This window comes from Centruroides sculpturatus, unplaced genomic scaffold, assembly GCF_000671375.1.
Source record: "Centruroides sculpturatus isolate CEXI.00-Female unplaced genomic scaffold, Cexi_2.0 scaffold245, whole genome shotgun sequence".
In the NCBI taxonomy this organism is placed as follows: domain Eukaryota; kingdom Metazoa; phylum Arthropoda; class Arachnida; order Scorpiones; family Buthidae; genus Centruroides; species Centruroides sculpturatus.
The window spans coordinates 460,413-473,306 of record NW_019384465.1 but is presented as its reverse complement, the minus strand read 5'-3'; the positions used below and the strand labels follow the sequence as shown (position 1 = coordinate 473,306).

General features: G+C 32.8%; 2 protein-coding genes across 3 annotated transcripts in view; one reads left to right on the top strand and one right to left on the bottom strand.

The window, feature by feature from the left end:
* LOC111621016 (caprin-1-like) overlaps positions 1-5,880 on the top strand; it is a 59,910-nt gene extending 54,030 nt beyond the window's left edge. For both annotated transcript variants that reach the window (XM_023363055.1, XM_023363054.1), the window contains exons 7-12: positions 2,022-2,184; positions 2,265-2,821; positions 2,887-2,959; positions 4,903-5,067; positions 5,139-5,261; positions 5,332-5,880. In XM_023363055.1, coding sequence (XP_023218823.1) covers positions 2,022-2,184; positions 2,265-2,821; positions 2,887-2,959; positions 4,903-5,067; positions 5,139-5,261; positions 5,332-5,396 — 1,146 coding nt within the window. In that variant the 3' untranslated portion in view covers positions 5,397-5,880. The remainder of the gene's footprint in view (positions 1-2,021; positions 2,185-2,264; positions 2,822-2,886; positions 2,960-4,902; positions 5,068-5,138; positions 5,262-5,331) is intronic.
* Positions 5,881-7,171: 1,291 nt separating this feature from the next.
* Positions 7,172-12,894, bottom strand: part of LOC111621017 (coiled-coil domain-containing protein 82-like) — a 40,901-nt gene continuing 35,178 nt past the window's right edge. The window contains exons 9-10 of the mRNA XM_023363056.1: positions 11,954-12,040; positions 7,172-8,730 (exon numbers count right to left, since the gene is read on the bottom strand). Of these exons, the coding sequence (XP_023218824.1) occupies positions 8,680-8,730; positions 11,954-12,040 (138 nt within the window). The 3' untranslated portion in view covers positions 7,172-8,679. The remainder of the gene's footprint in view (positions 8,731-11,953; positions 12,041-12,894) is intronic.

The following is a 12,894-nucleotide window of genomic DNA, read 5'->3' as shown; positions in this document are numbered from 1 at the left end:
ACTTGCTAATTTTTTCAGTGCATGTGTTTTGTACATTGTGAGTGTTTGGAATGGCTATGTCTATAATGTATGTGATTTTATTGTGTTTGTCAATGAGTGTGATGTCTGGTCTGTTGTGATAAATTGTTTTATCTGTGATTATGGCTCTGTCGTAGTACAGTTTGTGCGTGTTGTTTTCCAATACTGTCTGTGGAATATACTTGTAGTATGGTTTGTGAATGTCTGCCAATTTGTGTTTCTTTGCAAGCTCTTGGTGTATTATATTTGCTACTTGATTGTGTCTATGTAAGTAATTATGAAAGCCCTCCACTCACAGTAGTATTAATAAAATCAAGTAGCACTTGTATCATTAGCACCTTAAGTTGTATTTCAAAAAGAAACAGTAATTTTACGTACAAATTACATATTTTTAGATAAGATTTAGTAGTAAGCTTTTATTTTGGTAATTCTAAACATATTTCTTAATTTTTCATTTATTTGACTTTGAAATATTATTTTTGCATATTTAGCAGAATCTGTTTGGTTAATTCACAATTTTAATGTATGTCTAATTATTTTTTGGTTTCTTTATTGAATTATACAGTAAAATATCACTATTTGGAGTATGATACTATTGATTTGTGCAAGAAACAGTTATATATAGAATGTTGATCTGTTATGATTTTTTTATGTAAAGTTTTGGTTGTTATTTTCTGTTTTTGCAATGGCTAATCCTGTTTAAATTGGTGTCTACTCATATTTGGCAAAATTGAGTCTTTCAATCAATGTGTTCCATTATATATATATGCTGGTTTTTTGTGGAAAAAAAAATCTTATCCAATTTCTTATTTTGTCACTTTTGAAATGAATAGATATCTAAGTAATAAGCATAAGTTTTAATTTAGGTGGTCCTCGGATTACAAATGAGTTCCATTCTCAAAATTGTCTTTAAGTCAAATTTATGTGTGACTTGGAATGTATGTTGGATTTTCAGAAATTGAATACACAAATTTCTACATGAATACAAGACCTGACTTAAAATAATGGTAGTATTATTCCTGGTCATTCTTGCTAGAGAGATGAAAATTCTGTTTTTAGGAATAATAATATACCAATAGTTATATTAATAATAAAATACAACTTACTCAGAGATTTTAATTATTTCATTTTGAAAGACTCAGTTCACATTTGTAGAATGTTGTAAGTTGGACATTATTAACTTGGAGATGAATGTGTAACCTAATTTGTTATCAAAATTCTTAATCTTTAATATGTTTGAAAAGTTGAATGATGAGGTTGTTGTTTTCTTTTACCAGACATTATGACCAGTTTGTTTACAAAAAACGGTGTTTCTGAAATCAAAGTTATAAATGTTGCTAGTGTATTCTTAGCTGAAAGATTTTTCTTAGATTGCTTAATGTGGACAGTTATGTACCATTTCTCATTTTAACCCTCTGATTTACAGCACTCTTTTTTTGTCAATACCATTTTGGGCTTCTCTAACCCTCATTACTTGCCATTATTAAAAGGATATATCTATTTAATAGAAAATTCTTTATCCTGAAATAAATTTACAAAAAATTTTGCTTCATATTTCAAATACAAAAATAACAATACAGTAGAGCATTTTAGAAACAATTTGGGACTGGGGTTGTTCAGATAACTGATCATTTACAAAAAAATATATTAAACGCAAAACTGTACTGTATATAATTTGTATCACACATCTTACAAATACATACCTTACATAATGTAATACATTAAACTAAGCTTACAGTTCAGTTTGGCAGGAAGGGAAAGAGTGCTGCAATGCCTGAGCTTTAGCAGAAATTTGAATTTGCCAATTGGTATGCTTTCGGTTAACTGATGTTTCAGTTGATCAGTATTCGGATAATTGGTGCTCTACTGTATATGTTTTATCATTCTAGTGTGTTGTTGAACAACGCTAGATCTGATGTCTAGCATTGTTCCACTACACATACTTAATTAAAAATAAATTAATAGTAAAGAATTTACAAATTTATTAAATAATTTTTTAATAGGAAGAACACACAGATGCCATTGGTTTATCTTCATCAACCTCTCATCTAGACTCTCCGTATTACACTTCAGTGCAATACACCGGACAGAACCAACCTTTACAAGAAGTACTTCCGGTACAAGGAAATTTTAACTTTCTTCAAGAGTCTCAAATTGATCTGCAATGTAAGATTTTATAAATTTGTATTTGACTTAGATTATAATTCCTAAATATAGATATAAAATTAGAAAATTTCCTTCTTTAGCACTTCATATGGACCCAGCAGTAGTAGTAGCACACCCCATGATTCCCTCTACCACTATGGGTTATCCCACCCAATATCATGGTTCTAATCTTCCTTCTCAAAACATTCAGGCGTCTCAACCGGATGGAGGCATAGTTAGACCTTCTGTGGCGACTTCTGCAGTGTCGTCCCAGGTGCAGGTTGCAGGTACCAACACTGTAAACGCATCGCAACTTCAACAGAATCCCATGAATCCTCCCCAGGATTTTGACCCTTCTTGTCCCATACCAACGCAAACATTTACAAACCAGAATTTTTCGGCAGTTCATCCCATAGTGCCCGTCTCTGTGCCGGGAAATTATGTACCTGCGGCCATGACCCATCCCTCTCTGCAACAGATGGTTCCAGTGGGAATGGTGCCGCAGCACGTTTCAAGGACGCCGTCCCCTCCGACCTCCGCAACCGACTCTCATCCCATGACCATGGCTCCACAAGATTCCATTTTGACAACACCGAATGTAAATCTCGGCACTTCATCTGACAACAAAGAATTTGATTCTGAATATCAGTTACAACAGGTTAGTGTAAATTATCAAATTGAACAAAATCTCAATTTGATGCTAAAAATTAATCTGGATTTTAGGGTTCCATAGACAATGGCAGTGGAGCTAGTCATTTTGGATCATCAGATTATCAACAGTTAGAAGATTCACAAAGTAAAATAATTATTTTTTATATAGTTTTTAAACTTCAATTTTTATTATTCAATTGTAATTAGAGATGCTAGCATTCAAAATATAATAAATATTTAATTTTTCACTTTCAAAAATGAAATATGGAATAACCTCAAGTAATAAAATAAATTTATTACATTATAAGATGTTCTTACATAATATAAGATCAGTACAGAGAAAAATCTCTCTAATCTTAAGATTATTTTTCAATAGTTAATCATCATGCTTCAACTTAGGTTTTATTTTGGATTGACCCATATAGTCTTGAATGCTACCATTTTAAATTACTGTAATTATGTTAATTATTATTTGAGAAGTATGTGTTGTACACCAATCAATAGAGTAACTATGGGAGGAATGACAACGGATATTCTATAGCAAACATGGAAAGAATTTGAGTATCAGTTAGATGTATTTGATGTGTGACACAAGATTGAGAAATTATAATGGGCAAATGCAAAACTTTTCAATTTTTCAATGTTTTCAGATAATGATTAACATGGTTACAATAGTTTAAAATGGCAATATTCATTTTGGAAGATCCTATATAGACTATACAAAGCTCATTTCGCTCATAAATTTCAAAATATATGCTATATACAATACGATTTGCATATATCAGATTGTAACATAAATGGCTATTTTGGAATGACAAAAATCAAGCAAACAGAATAATTATGCAAATAAAATATTCAACAAATTAATTACAATTACATCTGTCTCCACTGTGAGGCAGGCTTGTGCATGCTACTTACAAAAAAAAATCAGTACGGTATTTCTAGATTCCAAGAACTCCTTAACACTATTTTCAACTGTTTGCTTTATCTGAGTTCAGAACTGTTTCTTGTTCAAGAAGTTGTCAAGAGTTCTTGAAAAGTCAATACGGGATGTTTCAGGTGAATAAGCACAATGGAGTAAAATTAATATCTAGACAGCTATGAGCAACACGGATCGTGCCTTGTTGTGGGACAAAAGTGGTCCTTGATCAAAGTTGGCATTTACTAAATTTTGACACTCGGTGCCAATTTTGGAACAGTTCCTTTCTATGTTTGTAGTCTTGCCAGTTTTCAGGAGTTATAATGGATTATTTCACTTTTATGTCACCAAACATCGAACATAGGCTTCACATGTCAAAATCAAATCTCGCCTTATGTTTAACAGTAGCAAATGTTAGTGAATCCTCAGTGTTGTTTTTATTGTCATGAAGAAACCACTTCTCACTACTTGTGACAGTACTTTTGCTTAAGAACAATCCAGAACAGATTTTTGTACTGCCTCATTTGCCATACTCTATTAATCACTCAATTTATTGGTTATTGGAATGGTCACAAATCTTCATGGAACTTGCATAAAAATATCCTGTGAGCTTTAATGTTAGTTATCTTTCCTGTGCCACAATGTGCATTTACAAATCTGTGACAATGGTTTTCATATTGAAAACAATGGTCACAGAAATAGCTTCATCATATCCTCATTTGAAATGCTTGTTGTCCTTGAGAATAGAACCTATGGGTTTTTATTCCTTTAAATTTATTAAATTTATAATTATCTGTATTACCAATTTCCCATTGAAATTGCTTGTAGGAAAAATCAGCCATTTTGTATGTTACGCCCTGATACCCGATTTAACATCATGTCGGTCTTGCTGACTGACTGACATATATAAAATTTTTATGACAAATATTGTGTTTATTATGACAAATATACAAAGAATTGTTATAAAATGCAATCTGGAGAGCACCATGACATACTACGGGACTCTCCTGGTCACTTTCAATTGGGAATGGAGTCCTGCACGTCTGGTTATAAATGTAAATCATGTGACTGCATAATTTTAATTTTTTGAGGTCTGGCTGTCATGAATTGCTTTCAAGATATTTGTTATATTCTTTCAACTTACTTATTATTACGTTATCCAAATTTAGGTTTTTCAAACAGTCAAACGCAGAACTTTGCACAGAATCGTGGTTATAATGCAGGAAGAGGTAACCGAGGTAATAGAGGTAGAGGTTCTACAAATGGCTATGCCAGAGGCTCTAACAGCAGCACCACAGCCTCTACAGGTAGAAGCAATTATGGAAATGGAAGAAGTGAGTGAATTCGTGTTCAGTTTATATTCAAGAGTTCTCGGGAGTGTTAAATTACTGCTTTCTGTTTACAGGTGGTTATCAGAGTTCCGGAAATTATTACCAAGGATCTTATGGAGGACGCGATAATTTCAACAACAACACTAATTACAGTAATGCTTTTAAACAGAGGGGTTCTGCTCGTGGTAGTGGTGGCAGTATGTAATTTTTTACATATTTGTGTCCTTTTTGTCTTTTAGTTTTTCGTAATTTTATTTTGTCTTTCAGTTCCCCGTGGAACAAATCCGGGAACAAGAGGAGGAAACAATGGAAGAGGCTACCGTTCTCAATAGTGGACGTCTGGTGGGAGAATCCGTACGCATCTGCCATACGACGGTAAATTTTTTGGCAGCGGCAGCAAAGTCGGAATTGAACTGAGCAAATTAAAAATTTGACAAAATATCAGTTTCTCTAAACTGCTACTGAAACAGTTTCCTTCATAAGTGAAATGAGAGATTAGTGAACAACAGTTTGGTAAGAAACCAGGACCACCAAAAATCATGTGAATAAAACAAATTAGTAGCCAGTGTTTCGTGAAAAGTCCCGAAGGTGTACAGTCCGAAACTATTTCTGCCAATTATTGAAAAAAAAATCTATGTTACACTTGGGCATTGGTTTCTCTCGGCGATTTCTCGCAAATCTACCAAAGTATTGTGAGAAGAAGACTTGTGTTGTTGATACAAACTCGTATTACGTGAGACACAACCAGGCTTCTCTCTTCTTTGTTCCCAGTTTGTCTTTCAAATGTTCAGCACTAAATAAAATAATAAAAAAAAACCAACACTTGTTTAAATTAGGGTTATTGTTGATAGTTATAAAATTTATAGTGCCTACATTTGAACCTTGCCAATTCTGGGGTACAAAAGTGTGTGTGCGTGCCGTGCGTGTGTGCCGATGACTGCTCTTTACTTCTGTTTTGAATCAACATTCCAACCAGCAGTTATTCATAGCTTTGAATCTGTTTTTTCACTTTGTGCTGAAAAGAATTAGACACCAATTCTGTGTGTAGTTATTTTCTTCATATTTGATTTGTCTTCCTTCAGAAGAGCAAAATAAAAATCTCTATAATAAAAGCATTATAAAAGACAATTTTTTTTTCAAGTAATTTTTTTTATTGCTTCACAACATCTAAACTTATTTACATAATCTAAGCTACATTGAAATGCATTGCACCATAGTAAGATATATAATACATATATGCACATTCAGTTTTCCATAGATCGTTACAAGGTGTAAAAATGACAGAGATTTGCATTGCTCGACATATTTACAATATTTCACAGAAAAGTATTGGGAACGGGGAGAATGCGGTTCTGTGGCACGTCGCCCGGTCGACGGAGACATGCTAATCTCGTCGGAGTTAAACTAAGTAGTGGCTCGTGGGGCGACATGCCACGTGACAAAATAACGCAGAGAAGCTTTGGTAAAGTATCAAACTCGATTACGATATTAAGCAAACTGGAAACAATATTGGCATATTTTAATGATGATCTACGAGCGTAACGACATAGTTCGTGCCACATTAAAAGTGGAGCAATGCATATTGCTTTGTTGAGCCGAGTTTGCCCGTGCCCAAAAATCAGCACTACCATATTAATGCGGCAATTACTATGTCGGTACAGTTTCGTCCAGATCCGACAAACAAAGCGTGGCAATCTTAAACTAATTAGAGAAGCAGCTCTAAAGGCACACGGACTAGACAATTTTATCTGCGAAATGACGATATGCTTAATACGGCAAAAACATTCTTTAGAAACGCAGTGGTGTCAGACGCGTCCACTTTAATAAAAATTATGGCATGCAGTAGCAGAAACTTAGCTCTTCGCCAAAGGAGTATAAGTGATCAAGAGGAAATCAGAAAAGTAACAGAAAAAATTACCGGAATTTGTACTTATGGCAGATTTGTGATAATCAAATGGTAAATTTTGAGATTATTGCAATTCCAATTTGGCCGTGCCCTTACGTCGCAATCACTTCTTTTGGAAATTTGCAACCTTTCTCTTTTTTATATATTTATTTATAATATATATAATCTTGTAAAATGAAATTCTTTGTGAAGTCTACGACCTAATCCTGTACATTACCATGCAGACATTTTAATCTCTGCCGGTAGTTTTTTTTTTTTTTTTGTTTTAACTTATCACAGTTTTGGATTGAGAATGCTTGGCACTAGAAAAAGCAGTGCGGAGATGTAGCTTTCGTTTGCTTAGCTACGCGTTTAAAATAAACAACGAACGTCGTGCCCTCTTCTAAAATCTATCGAGACCCGTTTATATTTTGAGTGCTTTTAATCACATGATGCAAATTGATATGTTAAAAAATACGACAAAAAAAAAGGAGGGGGAGGAATTTCGGAAATGTTCCTCCCGAAATTTAACATATTGCATGCCACAATTTCTTCCTGAAAATTTGAGATTCGTTAACCAGATCTAAGAGTTAATTATTTAAAAAAAGGAGGACTAATATATATATATAATAAATGTGTAAAGGAACAAAAAAACTTTAACATATCTCAATTTTAACCTGAAAATAGTTACCCGTAGTATAAAATTATTCAAACAATAAAAAACAAAAACAAAAACAAAATGGCAAAAATTGCTTGCCACACAAAAAAAGAAACTGAAAAAGAACAATATTCTGAAGATATAACTGTAAAAACCCTTTCTATAATGGAATGTTCAAGAAAAATCGTAATCGTATTGCATCTTTCTCCTACGGATGTGCCTTACTAGTTTAGCAAATTCTAATTTGAAATGGAATGTTACCATCGTTTTTAAATAACTTTCTTCCATTAAATTTTTATCACAGATCAGATCACTTTTATAGAGGAAGTTACAGTCATAATAGAATCTTCGCAGCGACTCGATCGGTCGGAAAAAATTTTGACTCCAGATTCAACACATCAATTATGATGATAATAATAATATAATTCCTCCTAAATGTACTCCTTTAAAAGTCAAAAGTTTAGAAAAACAAATATTTTAAAAACGAATTTACAAAACCTTTTCCCCTCCCCGAAAAGTTTAAATGCAAACTGGGAAAAGGGTAATTTAAAGTCCAGTTTATTTTAAAGAATATCAAAAAACAGGAGGAAGTTTTATGAATATTATGTACAATTATGGGTACCTAATCTCTAAATTGTACCGTGTTTTTATACAGTATTACAAGAGTAAAAATTTCCAATAGCAATAGATTCTCTGCAGATTTAAAAAAAACACTCGTCATAAATCGGGGCTTTTTTCAGTTCTATTCGAAATAAACTAGAACTTCTTTGTTTTATGGAAACGATCACGTCGTATTGCTACATTTTCTTTGATATATATATGTATGTGTATATGTATATATAACTCGTAAAAACGTATTGCCAAATCGTTTGCTTTCTTTAATTTAAAATTTGTATATGATTTTGCGTAAGATGTTTCCACTACCGTTTATGATGCAAAACTACCTGATTCAATATGATATAGAATTGTTTTTTTCATGTTTAATGTTCAAGATAATAGAATTATTTCGTTTCTTCTTTCTCCATGATATATATATGTATATATATGGGTAAGTATGATGGATGGTTTAATGTCACCTGAGACTGTCGCAGGCATCCCACAAATTTTCCATTTCATGGAACATCTAGAAAAATAAATAAGTTAATTAATTATAGAGTTTAATTTACTATTTAAAAGTGAATGTCCTATATCAAGGCTTCTTAAACTTTTTTTGTTCACAATCCCATTTATGGTTATTTTATATTTTTTGGGTTGCGAAAAAAATCACAAAGATATACAGCAGGGGTGGCCAACTTTCGTGTATATAAGATCTACTTTTTATCTTAAAAATGTGTCGCGATCGACTTGTTGTCATAAGGATAGTCTAAGTGGCGAGGGGTGGCGTGAAATAAATACTACGTTTAGATAGGTAAGAAAAGCCACAATTTAATTTAAAACATGAAGAAAAAGTACTTACATTGTAAACAGAAGAAAAATTGAAACTCAACATTGTCACTTTCGGGGACCACCACTTCACCCTTCCTCTTTCTACCGTGTCCCGACCAGTCTCTCTGTCCCTCTTCCCACCTTTTTGTTTTTTGGTTTTACGATCCTTTGTCTACATTTCTTATTCCTCTTTTACAACTATATGCAAATGAATAGCACATGGACCGACAAAACCGCATCTGAGGGAGGACGCGGTGGTCCAATATCACTACATTTGGGTTTGCGCGTTACGTTCGGTTTCGAGTGTAACACATTAATTCAACACATCGCGAGCGATCGACCAAAATTAGCTTCGTGATCGACTTGTTGGCCACCCCTGATATACAGTATACAAATTTGCAAAAATAATGGTATACTACCACAGTTCACTCTTGTGTTACAATGGAACAGAGACAACACTACACTAGTTCACACTACAATCAGTGTTGCTGAATCATTGTCTCGCTGCACCAGAAGTGACACAAAGTGCAACTCGAAACCTATGACACAAAGCATGCCATTTTCAAACTCTTACAAATTATTTTCAATATTTTGCATTAAAATCTCACGACCCCAAATGGGGTTGTGACCCATAGTTTAAGAAGCCATGTCCTATATTATCTTTTAAAGTTTAAGATTCTTTTGAATTAACCTATTATAAGTAGGTTGGAAATACAAAATCAAACTGTTCTTACCTAGGAACTTATTACCACAAATGCCACCAAAGTGCCAATAAACATGATGTATACCTTACATCATTGACCTATCTTTAAAGTTTGTCTAAGACCTTTCAAATCACCATTTTAAATAAATCTTAAATTTTTTCAAATTTCTCATTTCTAAAATAATAGTCAACTAGTCTTAAAAACAAACACCAATAAAGCGAATTTTGCCATTGCAACAACATTTGTGATAAAGTGAACAAATATTTTACAAAAATTCATTAAACTGAACTGTAAATTACCTTCACAACTCCCAACAAATAATCCTATATCTAAGAATGATTTTATTATTCATGTTGAAAAGTATATATATATAAAAAGTACTGTAATAAATGTTCTACGTATTTTGAGTAGAATAATTTTCTTCTTCTAGTAAGCAAAGACTGGCTTTAGTGATCCATTTTATGTACTCAGAAAATGGATTATAAGTTTAAGGACTTAATTAAAAACCTTTAAATGGATGCGGTCTCATGCAAATGTGTGTCAGTTTGCATATTGGGGAGTGCATACAGTGATGCCAGATTTGGCGATAAAAACTATTTTAGACTTTTTCGAACAAAAAATCATTGATTTCTTTGTAATTCCTTTCATCCATTGGTTCTTTTTATATTTAATATTTTAAAGACAAAGTTCATAGATATAAAGCTGAAACACCCCAAGAAGGTTAGATGGTATCAAGAAGACATTCGTATGTCACCAGATCCTATTTTAAAAAATTTTTTGTATTTTTTAATTGGAAAGTTTTTGTTTTTTTTTAAAGAACTTTTTAGCGTTTTGGCAGCTAGTAGCCTAAAAAGGAAGATCGGTTGCCAGGATTGTATTGTCTGAAACACAGAACTAATAAATGGTGGTCCCTGATTGGGCAAACTTTGTCTTTAAAATATTAAACATTGATTTCTTTTTACTTTCTTCTGTTTAACCATTCAGACATACCGATTCACATTTAAATGGCAAATACAGTCTTCTTCTCAGTTTGATTTGAAAATCATTTAATCATTAATTTTATTTAACTTTATTATTAAATTACAGTAGAGCATCGTTTATCTGAATCAATTGGGGATTGGGGTTGTTCGGATAACTGATTATGTACAAAAAAATATATTAATTTATCCCATGTTGAAATTTTTCTCTGTTGTGTGTCACTTCGCGTTGAATTTTCGTCGATGTTAAGCCTAACGTAAACATTTTAAAATAATAATCATGGCTATTGTATCATTAAAAATTATTTCTTTATTTTTTGCAAACAAAATAAATATATTGAAAAATATAAAAGCAAAAAAAATTATACTTTAGAAGTTAATCTAGTATCAAAAACGTTTGATTCAGCACAACACACAGTCCTCAGAAAAACACTACACAAAAGTGCCAGTGCTGCCAGCTAAAACACACACACCAAGAAAAAAAATGTTGAAGTAGCCCAAGATATAGCCAAAAATTGCAGTGCCACAGCACTAGCAAAAATTTAAATTTGCCAACTGGAATTCTTTCGAATAAACGAGGTTCTATGGCAGGGGTGGCCAAAACGTGGCGCATTGGACGAGTACAAGTGGCGCTTCAGTCGGTTCCGAGCAACATTGCCAGATCTGGGTTCATTGCAACTATGAATATTACATAAGAAATTAATTTGTTACAGTGTTTCTCGGCAAGTGTATTTCTGACACAGATCGGTGCAATCTAGCTGTTGACCTTTTTTTTTTTTTTTTTGCTTGTACGTTACACGATACATTCGATACACCACTGATGTCATGCTGATTGTACTACAGCCGCATTTATCATTGCTTGTTCTGTGGCAAATCTGAATTTTCGTCTTATAAACTGAAATACCTAAGTAAGGGGTGGCCGAAATTTTTCTCCGCCCCGGGCTGCTAACACTCATGATACGCCACTGCGCATGTGAACTCGTCTATCAAAAAATTGGCGCATGGTATGCAAAAGGTTGGCCACCCCTGCTCTATGGTATAATTTAGAGATTTTGATTATCTTAATCCCTAACAGTAAATTATATGACCTTGATCCTGAAAATAGTTCTGTTTATCAAAAATTTGTATTAACAAACTACTGTTCCACTAGCAATTCGTATTAACATGAGTTGACTGTACATTACATTAATGAAGTTCCAATACAAAGCCCAAGAATGGAATTTACTAATATTTTTCTAACCTGTGTTATCCAATCAGTATCCTGAAGACACTCTTCTAAAATGGCATGAGATTCTTTCTTATCATCCGCTTCTCTAGCACGATCAACCTAGAAAAAGTATACGAGTTGCAATGATTTAAATGCATAAAAAAATTCATTTACTGATACCAAAACAAAAACATATACTTTACCCTACTGCAACATTTATGAAAAAAATGATATTTATGATGATAAACATGACTGAAGAGTGTGACTATGGTCAAACAATTGCTACACACAGGAAAATGAGTGCTACTATGATTATTAACTGAATTATGTCGTGGCTCCATAGTATCATGATTATACAACTGTCCTGAAAAATGCACAGAGTGGCGTCCCAGTTTTCCATGGCATATCTATAAATTTGAAAAAACAATTAATTTGATTAATTAATTAACTTTTTAACTAATTGAGAAAAAAGACCTATTGTTATAAAATATAGATTTAATTTCAATTTAAAATATATTTGCTATGATTATTATGAGAATCTCAACACCATCCTTGCATTTCCTGCAAACAATAAGTGATGACAAGTCACTAAAATCCACTAATGATATACGTGCGTTTTATTTATAAATCAAATTGTTTTCCAAAAAAATATGAGGCATTACTTTTAAAGCAATCCTTGTATGCTATGTATTCATTTTTTAATTCATAAATGCAAACAGGATTCTGCATATGCCATGTATAATTTGAAAATATTGAAATTCAATGCATTCTGAATACACTTATTCATTCAATTTAGCCTAATGGTAATATGCCTTCCATTCTGGCAGAACTGTGCCAAACAGTTTTGTAACAAAAAAATTTTAAAGGTTCAGCTAAATTGGGAATGTCCACTACAAACAAAAGGAATGGCCTCACTAAAAATCTTTTGTATCTGACAGGAAAAATGTCTATGTAAATCATTAGTAAACTAGTAA